Genomic DNA, 17895 nt, shown 5'->3' with positions numbered 1-17895 from the left:
GATCAAAGGCGATGGCCATGTCGCTGCCAGTGCTGCATCTTCAGATCATAGACGAGCTGGGCATGGGTGCTGGCATTCTTAATCTGCCGATGAGTTTCAAGTAAAGCTTCAATGCGATAGAAGAGGGTTATACAAAAGAGAGGGACCTGAGTAATTCCTTTACATGCGTTGGGGTTCCACTCGGGTGCCAACATTGTCATAGAAGCAGGGCAAGCTCAACTCTCTTTCATCCTCGATGATCATGTTGTGAAGAATCACACAAAATGTCATGATGTTGACAAGGGTTTTCTTGTCCCAAAATCGGGCTGGGCCACGAACAATGACAAACCTTGCTTGCAAAACACTAAAAGCCCTCTCAATGTCCTTGCGAGTTGCTTCTTGAGATTTGGCAAATTCAGCTTCTATTCTATATTGGGGATCCTTGACAGACTTAACAAAAGTTGCTCAATCCAGATAGATGCCATCGGCTAGGTAATATCTCATTGTGTACTCATTGTTCATGACATTGTAGTTGCAAGTGGGTGCTTCCCCATTTGCCTATTTGGCAAACAAAGGGGACCTTTGCAGCACGTTGATGTCATTGAGTGTCCCCGGCAAACCAAAAAAAACAATGCCAAATTCACAAATATTGCGATGCAACGGCCTCAAGTACAATGGTTGCATCTTTGCTCTTGCCACATTACTGTCCATGCCATGCCTTGGGACAATTCTTCCATGTCCAATACATACAATCAAGACTACCAAGCATGCCCGGCCAACCTCTTTTCTCATTTATCTCCATCAATTATTTGGTGTCATCCTCATTGGGAGCTCGGAGATAGGTTGGCCCAAACAACTTGATAAGAGCAAACCTGCGGACTCACTCCGATGTTGTATCTTCGCCAATTCGAAGATACTCGTCGGTGTAATCCGCAGGGATGCCATACGCAATTACCCTCATGGCAGCAGAGATTTTTTGGAACGCGCTAAAACCCATCACCCCGGCGGCATTCCTATGTTGCTTGAAGTAATTGAAATTTGCTTCGCAGTCCTTGACGATTCGGACGAACAAGCTACGCCTCATTCGATACCTCCTACATAATAGATGGGGAGGATAGGTAGGTACCTCGATGAAGTAGTCCTCCATCAGTTGCTCGTGGCCGAGGAGGTGATTCCGCTGGCTGTGGTTCTAGCCCAACACGGACCCGCGCCTCTGATTCAGCAGCTTCGCGCGGTCCTCCAGCTCCTTGACGGAGAGGAGGAGCATGGTGGCATCCATCTCGTCGTCCTGGAGCAACTCGTCGAGGTCGGAATCATCCGAGCTCGACGAATCCGACAGATCGACATCGACGAAGTCGTCGCCCGAGCTCATCCTCGTTTCGGACGGAGCGATGGCGGCAGCGGGCGTGGCACCCGGAGTTGGGCGAGGAACAACATGCGGGGTGCGAACCGACCTGCGCAAGCTCCGGGATGCAGGGCTCGAGCGAATCGGGCGGTGCGGCGGCGGCGGAGTGTGGTGGCGGCGCGGGGAGGGAGAGAGCGAGCAGTTGCGTCAGCTGAATTTCAAGCGCCCTAGATAAGGATCGAGCGTTCGGTTCTCTCGAGCGACCCCTATAAATACAGGCCGATTTGGGTTTTCGGTCTCGGCCTGAAAAAAGTTTTTCGGTTTTGGCCTTTTACAGCCCGTACCCGTAAACTGGCGGTTATTTTTCGGTTTTGGTCCGTTTACGGGCTCTGCTAGAGATGCTCTAAGGACATAAGGGCATCTCCAACGCGGCGACCCATCTCGTGCCCGCGCGTCCGGATGGGTCCAACCGGACAAAAACGCTGCCCAGCGCGTGGACCCATCCCAAAAAAGGATGGCCGCGGCGTCCGAGACGACCCAAACCTGTCCCAAATCTGGGCCGCGTTTGTGTGGCCGCGGACGCTGGTGGCTAGCCGCTCGCGTCCTCCCCTTGTCCGCCCCTGGCCCGCGCGTCATAGGGAGATAGATTTTTTTTCATTAAAGTTAGCCATTATATTTTTTCTTAAATATACTACTACTAGTCTAGCTACGTACGGGGCCGACGGCCTCGCCGGCGACTTGCCGCCGACTCGCCGCTGGGGCCGTGGATTTCACTCGACGCGGGCGGCCTGTACTGGGTGGCTCGGCGGCGGCCCTCTTGCACGTTCCTCCGCGGCCTCCCTCCTCCTTTCCGTCCTCGCAACTTGGTCGCGCTCGCACTCCGCCTCCTGCGGCGTCACCATCCGCCTCCCGCACAACTCGAGCTCCTACGCGGCAGCGCATTCCACAGCGGTCCGTCCTGGGCCTTGTGGTTCTCCACCCGACGGCGCATGCGCTCTTGGCGGCTGCGCTCCGCCGACGCAGCAGCCTCCCGGGCGCGCCGCTCGGGCGAGGGCATCTAGATGAGGTGGCGGGCTGCTCGCATAGCGAGGAGCTGGTTCTTCTGGCCGAGGAGGTCGCCTAAACGGCGGCGGCCGGCCCGGCAGGTGGCCTCGTGCTCCTTCGTCACGCGCGTGAGGTCGGCGAGACGCTCCTCGATGGCGACGTTGATGTTCGCCAGCGCGAGGTCGTCGAAGAAGTCCTCCGCGTTGACGGGCTCCGCCTCCTCCTCTGTGGCCTCGTACCAGCGGTCCACGGTCTCGTGCCAGCCGTTCGCGGCCACCTCCACCAGCTCCGCGTCCTCTTCCTTCTTCGCCGCCTCCTCGGTAGCGACGCGGAGCGCCTCGTTGTCGATGACCCAATGCGTGTCCACTCCTCCTCCTCCGTCTGTGGGAACCTGGCCGGGCAGCGAGGGAGAGCTTGGCCCACATTGCCTCCAGGGTACGCAGCATGGCGATGGAGGTGTAGAGGACGCCGGAGAAGGGAGAGGGGGAAAGGACGGCGGAGCGGGTGTGAGGTATGTGGGGCCGCTACCATCTTTTATAACCAACAACCTTGGGCGGAAAACTTGGGCGCGAGCGCGCGCCCATAGCCTTTTCACGGGAAGGCTAGTGCGCGTGAGAACTTTCCCGCGCGTTCTCCCACCCACCATTGCTGTCCCGTCGAGACCTGCCATGGCGCAGCGCTGGAAAGACGAACCACATGGCGGCTTTTTGGGTCGCCGCGTTGGAGGCAGCGTGCGATCCAACCGGACACGCGGACGGAGACTGCTATCCGAGTGTCCACGCGGCGACCCAAACGGCCTAAAACAGACAGCCCAGCGCGTCCGTTTGGGTCGGAGGGTTGGAGATGCCGTAAGGTTTAGGTAGGATCAACTGAAACTATTTCAGTCCCTCTACTTCCAGGCGATGAGAGTGGCTTGCCAATGACATTTCGTCCCACAGCTCAAGCGGTGGTTGATTTACCACAAAACATAAACATAGTGCAAAACAAGGCGAAAATGCTTAACTGAACTCGAGCTCAGATGCTCCTCTTTTCTGATTGGTGGGCGAGCAGTATTCAGTGACGTACGTCAGTTGTATCTGTGGAAGGCTACTGTGCAGTGGCCCACATCTAGGCACGCATTTACATCCGCCTCCGTCGTCGTCCGTTACTGGAGTCCAGTTTTTCAAGACGGAACGTCACACGTCATTGATGAATCTCCCACATCCTGATTCCCCACCATGTCCTCCGCCGAGTCCACGCACCTGGACGCCCTCTTCGCCGCGTTCCCGCCGTCCGCCACCTCGGCTTCCCACTGGCTCCCTTCGACGCGTCCCAGTTCCCCGCCAGCGTCGACCCCTTCTTCCTCTGCTTCGAGGCCATGCGCCGCTCCTCCTCGGCCACATCCTCGCCGGCGCCAGAGCGTCCGCGCTCGTGCCCGACGTCGCGCTCGCGTCCATGGTCATACCGGTGGCCAAGGAGCTCCGCCTCCCCTGCTACGTCATCTTCACCGCCTCCGCCGCCATGCTCTCCCTCTGCGTCCACTTCCCCGCCTACCTCGACGCCGCCAGCGCCGGCAATGGTGCGACGTTGATATCCCCGGCGTGTACCGCATCCCCAAGACCCCAAGGCCTCCGTCCCGCAGGCGCTGCACGACCCCAACCACCTCTTCACCCGCCAGTTTGTCGCCAACAGACGCATGCTCGCGAGATCCGACGGCCTCCTGGTCAATTTCTTTGACGCAATCGAGACGGAAGCCATTGCGGCTCTGCAGGATGGCTCCGACGTCGCCGGGTTCCCTCTGGTGCTCTCCGTCGCCACCGGGTTCCCTCTGGTGCTCTCCGTCAAGCCGCTCGGTCCATCAGCACATCTGCCATGTACCACCAGAACAGATAAATCCCATCTCAGCCACACCGGAACGGCCTCTCAACGTCCGTCGCTCCCCGATCCACTGTAGACCTTCGTACTCTACGCGTATCCTCCTGTTCCAACCCGTGTCTGCAGGACGTATCTGACATTCACTACGCTCACAGGCACACATCCCCACAACAATGGACGGTCCACAAAACGTGTGCAGTTGAGCTCGGGACCAGAAACACCTCATCCAAAACAAGGGCAGTAAATTACGATACCATGCTGTCTATACATACACTTGAGCTTCAGTAGCACCGCACGGACTACATTCCTGACACCCAAAATCGAGCTCTCCAGCACACAGTACTACAGTGTGAAATTAACATCAAAACAGTATTGAAAGACGCAGTGGTGCACAGGCTGCCTTTCATACTACAGCACCAAAACAGAGTAAACGTTTTCAGGCTTTGGCTGCCCCCGGAATCATGCATATTCTTACTAGGAAACCCTGTACAATACTGGGTTATACCTTAACAGTCCAAAATCTTGGAGACCTCCCTGTGAGTTCTGCCTTCAGCGGCCTTCAGTTAATACGCATATAGGCTCAGGAGAAGCTGGGAGCACCCTCTGTCCATCCCCTTGCTTCTTCCTCAGCAACAAAACTTGCAGCCTCTAGGGAGCCTCCAGTAACCCACAACGTTGAAGTACATAGCTACATGCTATCAACATACCAAACAAAGCAAAACGGTGGAAAAAAGATGGTAGTGCGAAACTGGGATTGCAACTGTCAAAAGGTTGGATGGTGTGGTTAGTGCTTCAGCTTTCAAGCCGTGGTTGGATCAGCCTCCTTGGGGTAGCCTGAAGAGTGGCTGCCTCCGTTAGAAGGAGTCCAACTGCTGGCAGAGGTTGACAGGATGTCCCGGTGACTTTCTTCACAGCTCAAAATCCTGGATCTCCCAGGCCTAGAACGGATGTGTGTTCCCACTGGAAACGGTTCCTGCAAAAAGGTCAGATCAAAAGCAAACTATCATTTCAGACTGTAAATTCAAGGTTGAAGAAAAACTATTGTCTTATTGTCAAGGGGCATTCTTGTCATGAAATTCAATATACAAAATTCATCACCCGACCAAATGTCAAGCATGGGAATGACAAGATAGTTTTATTTCCCGCTCCCTAACCTATAACCAATATCCAAATATCACTTTATGTGAAGGGCACGATGAGCCCATGATGTCACTACAAAATATAGCAACACCCAGAAAGATGAATGGCAAGCATATGCTTGAATCCAAAAGGGCCTCATCGGTTCAAAGAATTTTAGGAGGAAGGGAGGATTGTGCTTGGTTTCTTGATTTGTAAAATTTTAATTCATAAGAACTTTTTTAGGGTATTTCTTTGGACAAAAATTCTGAAGGAATTGAGATTGCTATCTAGGACAGGTGATTCTGATATGGTGCAAGAAAAAAAATTAACTGCGCAACAAGGCACACTGCATTACTTCAAAATGCAAGATATTATCCACCACAAAAGGCTTGAGACAAGAAGTGCTAAGACCCCATTGGTGATAACTCGATTCTAGAATATCACTATGTGGGCTATATTAAACCTAGTAGCCTCCTTGGATGGAAATGCTCATAAAAGTTAAGGGATACCATTGCTAGTGAACCGGGATTCATGGATTTTGCAGGACTACAACTCTACCCAGGGAAAAGAACTGTAACTCAAATAGGCTTTTATAGTAATATAAAAGGGATGCTAGTCAACTTTATATTCAAGGAATATGAGATATTTGCCTTCAAAGTAACATGGATTCCAGAATATGCGAGGATTACATTCAGATTTTGAATGCAAGTGTCTTTAGTCAGAACCAGCAGTTTCCGAGGGTTGGTGCTGACCAAATGCTACTTTCAGCACTCGCCACATGGTTTCAGTGTAAAATTGATGAACTCCAGGAGGGCCCCTCATGCCAAGTTTGTTGTATAACAAATTCTGGGCATGTTTTACCTTACTAATTACTCTTGCATTTGCATGCACTTTATCACTGACAGTATTTTCTCAGATATAAATCATATGGGCAAAAGTGAGCTCAACTATTCACCAGCTGGTTTGTTTCATGCTACTACAAACTTTTATTATAGAGCATTAGGGTGCTCATGTATTGCATGGTCATTGCACTGCCCATAGCAAGATAGCCAGGTACACGCCATTTAGTTAGCAATACCCAGTCAAGTGCCCTTCACAAAACAGTAATAGAGCATATAGAAATGGACAATCAGAAAACATACTTGATCTCCTGCGTTTGGACCATCTGAGTGGAAGAGTATAGGGCGGCAGCGTTTATCCTCGTTCATCAAACTTGAGTTCTGGAAGTGAGCTATTAGAGATGATTTTCCTTGGATTCTAGCATATGCAAGTGATGCCACCTTCTCACTGTTAAATTTCTCCCACCTTTTCCCATGAAATATCTGAAAAAAGACAGGCATGTTCAGATATCAGTTGACAATAGGGTCGCAGAAAAATGCTTAGTGGCCTGAAACTATAACTGGTAAAGTTGCAGCTTTGACTACCTGACATGAAATATCCAAAATGCATGCAACGTGGCATGATACAGTAATACAGGTATAGGAAAGATAAATGAGGAAGGACAAGGCCAGCGTGAAAAAAAAGGATTGCAGAAAAACAGTCAAAGTGAAGCTTTATCTAATACAATGCAGCCATTTGATAGCTCGTAACATCTCACCTTATAAAATGGAACAATATGCTCAGGACTGATCATGTTGATGAATGCATAACCCACATTGCATTTATTCTGAAAAATGCAGATTAGCAACTGTTAGGACACTGTATACCTGTATGCAAGTAACATCAAAGCAAGTACAAACAAGGGAACAGCTGTTTATACAAATAAAAGGTCTGCTCACCTTAAAGTCAATTGGCAGGTAGATGAAATCATAAGTTCCTTTGTGATTTTCATCAATAGCGGTCAAAAGCATCTTAGAAGTATACCTGGGAAACCATTAAGATAATAATAGGAACATCAAAACACCGCATGACTTCAAACAGAGAGACGCTTGCACAAAAACTAGAATAAAATCTGCAAGTCCAAGAGGTATACTTGTTTGGGATATTCTTTATCATTAATGTAGTCCTGGAATCCTCGCCACAGACTATACGTTCGACATCAAGCTCATACTGCCTTTTGTTATCAGATTGATTAGAACATGACTCGTTTCTTCGGCTCCTTGTACGTTCACCCGGTGAATCAAATGAGGATGGAAGGGGACCTATATGACTCCTTCCATGAAACATATGCCCCCTCTGATGAGATCGAGCACTAACATGCCCAGGGGACATGGCTGGGTTCCCTCCATTCTGGGGAAACATGCCAGTGAGCTCCAACTGATGCAGACGTGGACTATCAGAGAAACCCATGCTTCCAACACTCCCAGGATGGAAACTTGGTGCTTCCATCAGCTCCCCTGCATATCCATTTCTCCTATCCCAGATTGATGGATTGACAGCCGGTGCAGATCCAACATGATGACTCGCTGCAAGGGCATTTTCAGGCATGCGAGATGCTCTCGAAATACCATGCACTTGCGCCGGAGGACGAGCTGGTGTATTATTGATAAATGGCCCTGTGTTTGGCCATAGCATGGGAGAAGAGGTATGATGCTGGGAGTTATTTGTATTATTCCACGCTAATTGGTGGCCATGGAGGGGGCAGCTTCCAGTTCTTGAAAACCCAAGTGCTACAAGAACATAAGGCATGCCCAAGTAAGCATGATTAAATAGCATGCATTGTCTAATCAGGCTAGTTGCAAGCTTCAATGTAAATTAATTAGGTTATTCCAATAAGCATGAAGCTATAAAAGCTTTCCTTATTATTGATATGAAAGCATGCTTCTAAAATGACATTTATGAGAAAATGACAGAAAGGTGGGAGGGATCTGAGATGCCAAGTGGATCTAATGGTAACAGTGTTTCCTCTAGAAATAATATGGATATGTCCGCAAATAAGGGAACCCAAAGTTAGTACCTTCACTATGACCAGAAGAATGACCACCAAGTTTAGCACAACCAACTTTGTAAAGATGCCTGTTATCTATTCCTTCAGCAGTTCTAGAATTGCTCTTAACTCCAATGGGTGGTATGGTGCTTAAGTTGTAAGGAATGCCATTGCTTTGGCCAGTGTGGAACTCAGGAAGGGAATGTGGATTGAAAGCTCCATTCCCTTGAAATCCATAATTCAAGTGTCCATTCATCTTTCCAAGTGAATGGCCATGCTCACCAAGAGCAGACTGGTTGTTATGTGTCCCTGCAGTTGCAATTCTAACAGGAGAGGATATGTTTTGCCTAGTACTTGACAGACCATCCAGGAAAGTTCCCTCCCTGAATTGGTTTATTGAAGGCTGTACTCTGGAACGCAGAACCCGAGTGATCCCATGTTCAGGGCCAGTGGATGGCATGGATGCCATATTGACAGTGCCTTGCATTATGACATACACAGGTTAATAAATACAACTAGCAGTAGAAGCATGTTCGTGATTTGAAATAGAACTGCATACCATAGTAAGTTGATGGCAGACTGTTGGCATTTCCTAGTCTGCATGCACCAAACTCTTCCTGCTCCAACACAGGAGGCCTTTGCTGCATCAAACTGTCGTGCAAAAGCTAGGATTACTAACACATATGTAAGAATAGCATAAAGAAAATCAAAAGTTTTTGGTCTTCCCTTCAAAAATAGTTCAGACATGTATGATAAACAAGAGGGCATATTCTGTATCAAGTTGTAAAACACTTTTTCCCACACATCATATGTAAAGAGTTTCTACACCTACTGAATTTGTTCCAAAATACAATTATACAAAGCACATTTTCATTTTTGCAGCCCTGAATACTAGAGACATACAACCAACTATGAATTCAAGTGCAAATGCTAACTCAACTAAAACAATTAGTAGAAGACTACAAGTCAAATCACAAGTTTATCTGTTCCTATTCTATGAGAGACAAAAATTATTTTGCATCATTCCATTCCGTGTGAACGGTAGCAGCACATTAAACAGTGGTATACATCCAGTAAAAGTGTCTACCGACTTCACACTATATGCAGGATGATAAATATAGATGAATTGCAAATTTCACAAATTCCAGAAACATGGAGTGGAGCTGTGAACGTTGCCGCTACATGCTCAACCCCCATGTGCTGCTGTTTCATGAGGCTTTAGGCCTCTTGCTTCTTTTTGCTTGAAATGGCAGTTTTTATGCTAGTTTTTACTTTTTACTGCTTCTTTTGCTAGCAGTTTGTGTTTCTTTTGCTGATTCTTCGGTTGTTGCATTATGGCTTCGTTGGTTGTACCTTGTGCCATTTCAATGCCTTCTTCGGTTCTTCCGATACAAAGTATGTGTTTTCGAAAAAATAAATCATGCAGAGTTACAGACACAAGGTGTGTATGAAGGTTTTTCGAAAAGTAACGTATGCTAGAAACACTAAAAATGGACAGGGCTATTTTTCTCCAATTTTAAGCAACTGCTACGCAAAAAATAATAAGAGAAGAAAATCAATGAAAGATTCAAAACAGAGAAAAGCTTGAGATATGCCAATCTTTGAACAACTCAAGCATTGAAAGAAAATTATGGTCATCAGTGTACCGTTTATTGTCGCCCAGGCAGCAAGGCTCTAATTTGATTTTCTTTCCTGCAATGTCTCTCATGTTTAAAGCATAAAATGCAGCTTCAGCTGCTCTAGAATCATAAAACTCAATGGATTTGTAACGACTCTTTTGTGAAGTCTCATGTATCTGATAAAAAAAGGTCGTTAGTATTGGTGGTGTTCCAGCTGAGGTAATAGCTAGATAGTACGTGGAAATACCTCCTTGATTTCACCATAGCCACCAAATATATGCTGAAGATCATCATTAGTTACAGATGGGTCAAGGTTAATCACTGCAAGTGTACCCTGGTTATTATCTTTCTCCAAAGGATTCTCCTGCTGGGACAAAGTCACCGTTAGAATGTGTAAGCATGAACATTCTTGCAGATACATATTTCTAGTGCCAACCGACAACAAGTACTGACTACTTAAATAGATAATAGGAAACAAACATCATAATATTATGCAGTAAGTAATGTCAAGGGATCACCAGCATCCTCGAGTCAGAACTGCATTATGTTAAGGGGGTACCTTTGGGATGGAGTAATGTATGTCAAGTTTCCAGTGCCTGGATTGCTTGCTTTGGAGCGCCTTCATGGCATGTTCTGCCGATCTTATATCGTAGTAAGAAATCATCACAAAACCATGATGTTTGTATGCAGTATAAAGTCTTTGGATGTCCCCATATTGCTAAAAGAAGAACATAAAATCAGTAAGTAAGATGTATTGCTTGGGACAAGTCTAGCTGGAAGATGAAGACTTACCTCAAATAGGAGCTTCAATTCAGAGTCCTCAACATTGGAATTCATATTTCTAACAAAAAGGGTTCTCGAGGGGTGTTCCCCATATGAGGTTTCTCCATACAATAGGCCATTTAACCTACTCTGACCGTTGTTGCCTCCACCGTTAAGTTTTAACAGTTTGTTATTTTCATCAGCTTCCAGTTCCAATCCACCTCCAGTAGAGAATATATCATCATCAATGTCATCTCTGTTATTAGCAAGGGCAGGGTACCCCACATTATCAAGAACACCTGATAATAAGTCATCATCATCAGGAAGCAGATTGCCAATTACTTGTGCCTCAATTTCCTGAGTTAACTCAAAAGGCTCATCATCATCATGGTTGAGTTCCTTTCCGACTGGCTGGCCAACAAGGCCATTATTGGGTGTTAGTCTCACTGCACATTAGCAAATAAAAATTGGTTAACTGTCTCATTTCTCACTTGGATGTAGCATGGAACGCATGGGACAGATAGTGTCATTCCTTACTGAGATGTAGCATGAAAAGCATAGGCCAAATTATCTCATTTCTCAATAGAATGTTTTGGTAAAAAGCTCAGGATTCAATCAAGTGAAACAGTCGATAAAGTAAGCAAGTTTCTTGTGTATAAGCAAATAAAAGTCTTCTTATTCATATTCATTTCCACTCATATCTACCTTATTGTCCTTAACCTTTCTGTTGATCCGCGTACTAATCATTTATCTATGTACTGAAGATATGTGTACCATCTTTCATGGAAGCAGTGCATTATCCAGTGTTATGAAGCGCTAAATGAAGTAAAAAAGCAAAAGACAGAAACGAGGACTCACATTTCTTGTCAAAAATGTCTGGAAGGGAGCTTGAGAAAAGTCCATTCTCATAGTGGGTCATATTTAAATGTCCCTTTCTAACATTTGGAAATAAAGCCAATGGCTTCGAATCATGTTGTTGTACAGTATCTTGATCAGGTCTCCACAGGGTTGGCGGCAGGTTAGCATGCCTTTGTTGGCCCAAAAACTTGTGCTCGCCAAAGGGAGTTTTCTGGTCCATCGGCTTATGTGGTTCCATAAGCTCTAACTGATCCACGCCAGCAGGCCTGAGCATATGAACTGGAGATGATGCAACAGACTTGCTTCCCGAAATCAATGAGAACCTTTCTGTTTTTCAGAAGAAACAGATCAGCCAACACTAACACAAAGCGCAAAAAAAAAAATGTGATAAGCAACATTAGCATTCTTCACTGGAAGAATTGTGCAGGCAACATTCACAGTTTCGCCTGTCACTACACCCTGTGAGAGCATGTGCGTACCAAATAAGCTGCCTCACCTATATATAGCAGGACAGCTACCTTAAGCTACCTGGAAACAGCCATACACATACTCAAATCTTGTTCTATCAATTTTCCCAGATGCGGAACCTCGGATGCCCCCACATATCCCAACAAACTTGTGTAACAGTTCTCCGCTAGGCCACATTTTTATTTATTCGGGATAAACTCCCCCAAGAAAAATTAACAAGCAACCACAAATTACACATACGCTCGGGTACTCACCAACATTCTCATGGCAAGGCTCCTGCCTGAAAGGTCCAACTGGCCTCTACAAAATAATTGGATATGAATAAACGTGATTAGCCTAAGCCTAGTTGTCAATGATACAGTAGCAGAGTCACCCAAACAGTACTAAACAATATTATTATCCCTGGCCCAACGCAAGAGCCCAGTCCATCATTAGACATCATCATTTATTAAGGAGAGCGGGCAATAATTCGGCTGTTGCAGTTGGCTTTACCTGACGGGAGAATGAGGATTCGGAGTCGGCGGGGAGGTGGAACGGGGGCATGTGGTGCCTCTGCTGTTCCATGGCTCTGGTTGGCATCCTGCTGGCTGGTAGGCACCTTGAAAGACAGACAGATACACCAAGTTTCAGCGACTCCAGTGGCTGGACTGAAGCGGATCAAAGAAGAAAACGGCAGGAACCGCTGCGGAAATGCAGTAACGGGGACTAAATCTGACCGAGAATGAACGGAAATTCGAACTCCCGAGAGAACTGGGCAAGGGAAGACGGGAGAAACTCTGCGGAATTCTGGACCGGAACAACCCGAATTGTGACCGACTCGAAAGGATTCTGCTAGTAGAACAAAAAATCGGAGCAGAACTCTGAGCTCTGAAAATACTACTAGTAACTGCTAGCCGCAAAGCGGCCAAGAAGACGACGGGGAAATTAATGCACCTCGTCGTCGCCGAGCCCGGAGCGCACAAGAAACTCGTGATCAAAAATAAAAGGGAAGGCGGAGCAGACCAAAATACCGCACCAAGGGAAGCACCCTCGGAGGCGGAGCGCAGATCGCACGCAAGCAACCGAGATACGCACAAAAGATTACCACAAAAAGAAACCGCCAGGAAGGAATTCAAGCATAGTAGTACACAAAAAACCGCACCCTGATTTCGCGTGCAGAAAAACCCGGAAAAATCGCTGCGGAAACGGAAGAAGCAGCAGGCAGGCTCACCAGATCGGCAGCTGAGATCCCCGTTCCCGGTCGTCTCAGAGGCTGGAGAGGAACACGCAGCCCGTCGCCGCCCGCGGAGGAGACGGCTCCATGGCACGAGGCAGGACGGGTCCGCTTCCAGACGGGCGGATCACGCGGCGCGCGGCGGCCGCGGCAGCTAGTGCCCGTGCAGGGGAACCCAGCCAAGCTCTGAGTCGGAGAGCAAGCTCCGCCCCCGCGGCGCGCGGCGCAGCTAACCCTAGCGAGCGGGCGCGGCAGCAGGCGGCCCTCCGCTCCTCCCCATTCCGCGGTCCGCGACGATGCGGCGCCGTAGAGCTGCTCCGGCCAGGGGGAGTTCCGGCGAGGCGGTGGTGGTGGAGGACTGGCGGTGGCGTAGACGAGACGAAGCGGAGACGAAGGGCAGAAATATCTATGTTTAAAAAGCGGCGAAATGGTGATGTTATTAAATTAATTTGTTGAAACAAGTAAATGGAAACGCGAAACAGGAGGGCGCGGGGCCGTATATATACCGCGCCCGGTGCGGTCCCCGCGGCGGTAGGCTCACCGCCGGATAACTCCCTGGCCAGTCCGCTCGCGTCACCACCCGGGCCAGGGAGCCCCACGCGTCAGCGAGGGTCAGGGGATGGGGACCCACGTGGCGGAGGGTGGGAAGCGGCGTTAGGACGGGGACGGAGCGGTGGTGACGTGCGGGCGTTGTCCGGTGCGGGACAGGATAACGCTGGGCAGTACGAGACGTGTGCGTGTCGCGTGTCGCGTGTGCGTGGGTCGATCGAGGACGAGGCTGGACCGCTCCGGCCAGTTGCTGCCGCTGTCGTTGCCTATTCGACGGTACCTCGGAGGAGGGATCCTCGCGAGGATGAGAAGAAGTAGGGGCCATAGGACGGAGTGCACACGGGATGCTGGTACGCGATTTACCCAGCTTCGGAACACCTGCACGAAGACAGGGCCTACTGCTGCTTGTCTGGAATTATCTGGGCGCTTTCGCGTTGTTACAATGAGTTGTGATTGTGCCTCTAGGACTCCCGGGATCCGGCTTATAAAGGCGCACGGATCTAGGGTTTACACGGAGAGTCCTAGCCGGAATACAAGTTGCCTAACTATGGTACAAAGTCTTGCCGTGTACGTCAAGGATCCGCCTTCCTTCTAGGTCACGCTGGATCCGGATACTTCATGGGCCTCCACGGATCCGGCCTCCTCCGTAGGTCAGTTAGGATCCGGCTCCTCGTTCCTGGGCTGGACTTCATCCTTCACGATCTACAGCAATTGGGCCGCCCGATGGGCCACATGCCTCACCACCAACTATGGGCCACCCGGGTTTGCCGGATCTAGGCCATGCCGTTGATATACCCATAAAGTATACCCACAACAGTAGCCCCCGAAGTTCTCCGAGATTCATCATTCCTCCGACTTCATTTACTCGGATCCGAAGAGAATCTTGAAGAGCTTCAAAACTTCTTACTTGATTCCGGGTTCATTCCTTCGGAAATCCTTCACCTTCAGATCACGTACAACAACGGAAGCTCCACTTTTCCCGCGCACAACCTACTCATTTCCCGCGCTAAATTTTCGCAGATGCAAATCTTTAGCCGGAATTTTCGGGAGTGCATGGTTAAGTTACCTCTACGTCGTTTTACCGCACTTGACCTAAAACACGTGTCATCCATCCAACGGTGCGACCGTTCCGTTTCCACCGTCGGATCTGAATCCCGAATCTCCGCGTGCGGTCTATAAATACCCCGCGGCTCGGTAACTTCTCATTCTTTCACCTCTCCTCACCACGTCGTCTTCTTCCTCGCTCCGCGCCGCCCGCTAGATCTCGACTCCGGCGAACTTCGCCACGGTGAGCCCCGCGCGCCACCAAACCAAGCTTCCCCTCGCGCCAAGATTCCTGCGGTTGAACGGGAATTTCTCCCCGCCGCCGATTCGTGGTCACGCGGGGCGATTTTCTTCAAGTCCGGCGACCTCGTCTTCACCGGAGCTCCGTCGAGCCACCGCGCCATTAGCGGTAAGTGCGCCGGCCTCGTAGAAGATAGACTTAGTGTAGAAGATAGACTAAGTGATCCGGGTACTCAAACACTTTGTATGGGCGCAGCCGGAAGCATGCCACTCGATTCGTCGCACTGTACTGGTAGCTCTCCGAGTAGCCCGGATCCCAATCAACTAGAACCCATATGCCCGGATCCCATATCATTCCTGCCACCATATGTTTCCGACACTAGACTAGCTCAACCTTTTTCCGCATCTTCCAGCACCGCTCCAGGCCGGATCCCCTCCCTTCAAGAACTTCAAGAAGAACTCGAGGGACAAGCTAGGATGGCTGCCAAGGTTCAGGAGGCGGAAAACAAGAGGGCGTCTAAGGTCCGGATCCGTGAAGGAGAGCGAGGTCAGTGGTGGCCCTGCGCAACTACTGATGTGGAGCTTAGAGAGCTCCAGAACGAGGGCATGATCTCCACTCATTGGAGTTTCACACGTGACTCCGACGTCCCCAAGCCCGAAGCCGGAGAAATTGTTATGACCAAGGCCTGGGTGGAACGCGGACTTTCACTTCCCTGCTCGGAGTTTTTTCTCTCCGTGCTCAACACATACGGGCTCCAGCCCCACAACATCTGCCCAAACTCATACCTTCGCCTGTCCAACTTCGTAACTCTTTGCGAAGGGCACCTTGGGATCCGGCCAGATGTCAAGCTATGGCAATTCTTTTTCCGGGTGAAGAAAGAAACCAAGGACAAAGCAATGGTAAACTGCGGGAGCATGACGTTTATGCTCCGCCCTAGCCGCATGTATCCTCCCCACGACTCGCACGAATCCGTCCGGTACTGGAACGCCGGATGGTTCTATGAGAAGAACGCTTCAGTTCCGGATGTCCATGATGGCCTGCCCCAATTCATCAACGAGCCTCCGGAAGAGCTCGCAAGCTGGAGCTTCGTTCCTTCGCTCGCCCAAACCCCGATCTTGGAGAAGGCAGCGCGGAGAATCTCCTGGCTAGTCCACGACGGACTGACCGGAGCCCAGCTCACCCTTAGCTGGTTCTCCCGGAGAATCCAGCCTCTACGCTACAACGCGCGCCTGATGTGCGCTTATACCGGGGCGGACGATCTTCTCCGGGTTACCCGCCACGATCTTCCAGCCGACTCCCTGAAGAGAAGGTTCAAGACGTTGGTGAAGATTCCGAGGGGCCAACAGGTCCCGGAACTGATCAAGGACATCTACACAAACGACCAATGTCCTCCGGTAAGCTTTGTTCTTTTCGTTGCTTCAAACTTCACAAGTTTTTGGATGTTAACTCTAACTCTTATTCATTTCCTTCCAGCTCAACACTTTGGCGGAGGAAAACTTCCGCACCATTCTTCGTGTCCCTGTCAGCGGCGACGCGGCGGAGGAGGTTCCGGACGACGATGAGGAGGAAGAGGACCAGGCACCCCGCAAGGCGGCCCCTCGACCTACAAAACGTCCCCGCGCCAAAGCTTCCGGCTCTGAAGTCGGAGCTAGCGGCGAGGCCTCCGCCAAGAAACCCAAGACCACAAAGCCACCTCCGCTAGACTCGAGGAAAGTGGAACGTGCGCGCCTGAGGATGCTCTCAACAGCAGGCCAGCGCTCACGCCCCATCATCCCCGGCGCCCCGTAAGTTTCCGAACATGATGCAATTTTATCTTGGCGAAATTATTTCTTACTTAATCCCTTTCACTTGTTTGCAGGAATCCGAGCACCACTGCCACGCGGACCACCAGCCAAGAACCTATCACCAAATATATGAAAAAGTCTCCGGCTGTTGGTCCTTCTACTCCAGTTCCGCCAAGTACTTCCCACCCTACTCCTCAACCGTCTCCCCCTCAGGCTGATCCATCTCCCCCTCCTGCCGCAAACACTCCACCGGAAATAATTCCGGTTAGCAGCGAGAATGTGGGCGGAGAAGATCCTAAGGCCAAAGGCCCTGCCCAAGAAGACGCGGAAAAACAAGGCCAAGGAGAGGCTGAAGTCACTTCTTCCGAGAAGGCTGGAGACGGCGCAGGCGACATCGTCGTTTTTCCGAAGAACTTTGGAGATCTGGCTGACACCACTTCCACCCCCAAGGCGTATGCTACCAAGTTTTTCAACAAGCTGTCCGAGGCGGAGAAGTGGGAGCTTGAGCAAGACTTGCTCAACGCCATGCTGAACAACGCCTGGGGGAAGCCTGACTCCGGGACATCGGAAATCCAGGACTTCAAGAAGAATGTCGGCCAGTTCCTCGACAAGCTCATCTGCAAGCAAAAGGTACTCCCCAGTAGCCCCCAAGCATGTAGGCGGAAACTCAAAAAATAGTTAGCGCTTAGATGATTAGAGAAAGATTACTTCCGGGAAAGTTTTGAAATTGGACCAGTAGCCCCCAAGCATTATGGCGAAAAAGTTCCGGCAGTAATGCTTTGGAGAAACCACTGTTACAGGCGGAATTTTTACTCCTGCTCTGTCTATGCTTTACAGGAACAGCAGGCGCTGCACTATGAGCTGCACAAGAACATTGCCCTTCAGCGCCGCGTAACTCTGAATCAGGCGGAAAATATCCGGACTCTGAAGGATGAGAATGCGGAACTGACCAAGCAACTGGCGGACGCCCAAGGTTGGTTTCCGCCTTCTTCGTTATTAGCCATATTCCGATTTTGAACTTGCTGTTAACTTATGTTATTATAGGCGCATCCTCTTCCCTTGCGACAGCCTCGTCTGAACTTGAGAACCTGCGCTCCTCGTACCAAGATTTGGAAACGAAATTAAAGGAGGCGGAACTAAAGAGGGAGCA

The 17895-nt window shown here is 49.7% G+C and overlaps 1 protein-coding gene across 4 annotated transcripts; it reads right to left on the bottom strand.

The window, feature by feature from the left end:
* Positions 1 to 4444: 4444 nt before the first annotated feature.
* On the bottom strand, positions 4445 to 13266 carry LOC127321554 (protein MEI2-like 4). 4 transcript variants are annotated; one of them, XM_051350579.2, is made up of 15 exons: positions 13125 to 13266; positions 12407 to 12512; positions 12169 to 12214; positions 11447 to 11773; positions 10619 to 11034; positions 10386 to 10544; positions 10074 to 10193; positions 9854 to 10002; positions 8767 to 8858; positions 8238 to 8687; positions 7314 to 7950; positions 7120 to 7204; positions 6939 to 7007; positions 6484 to 6663; positions 4445 to 5195 (listed from the first exon to the last, which is right to left on the bottom strand). In XM_051350579.2, exons 2-15 carry the CDS (start codon positions 12491 to 12493, stop codon positions 5022 to 5024), a joined length of 2991 nt encoding a protein of 996 aa, XP_051206539.1. In that variant the 5' UTR covers positions 12494 to 12512; positions 13125 to 13266; the 3' UTR covers positions 4445 to 5021. The 4 variants fall into 4 exon arrangements, with proteins under 4 accessions (XP_051206539.1, XP_051206541.1, XP_051206540.1 ...); XM_051350581.2 differs by having other exon boundaries at positions 10074 to 10190; XM_051350580.2 differs by having other exon boundaries at positions 12407 to 12515; positions 13123 to 13251.
* Between the last annotated feature and the right edge of the window lie 4629 nt (positions 13267 to 17895).

The sequence above is a fragment of the Lolium perenne genome, chromosome 2 (genome assembly GCF_019359855.2).
Source record: "Lolium perenne isolate Kyuss_39 chromosome 2, Kyuss_2.0, whole genome shotgun sequence".
Classification (NCBI taxonomy): domain Eukaryota; kingdom Viridiplantae; phylum Streptophyta; class Magnoliopsida; order Poales; family Poaceae; genus Lolium; species Lolium perenne.
This window is presented reverse-complemented; position numbering and strand designations above follow the sequence as displayed.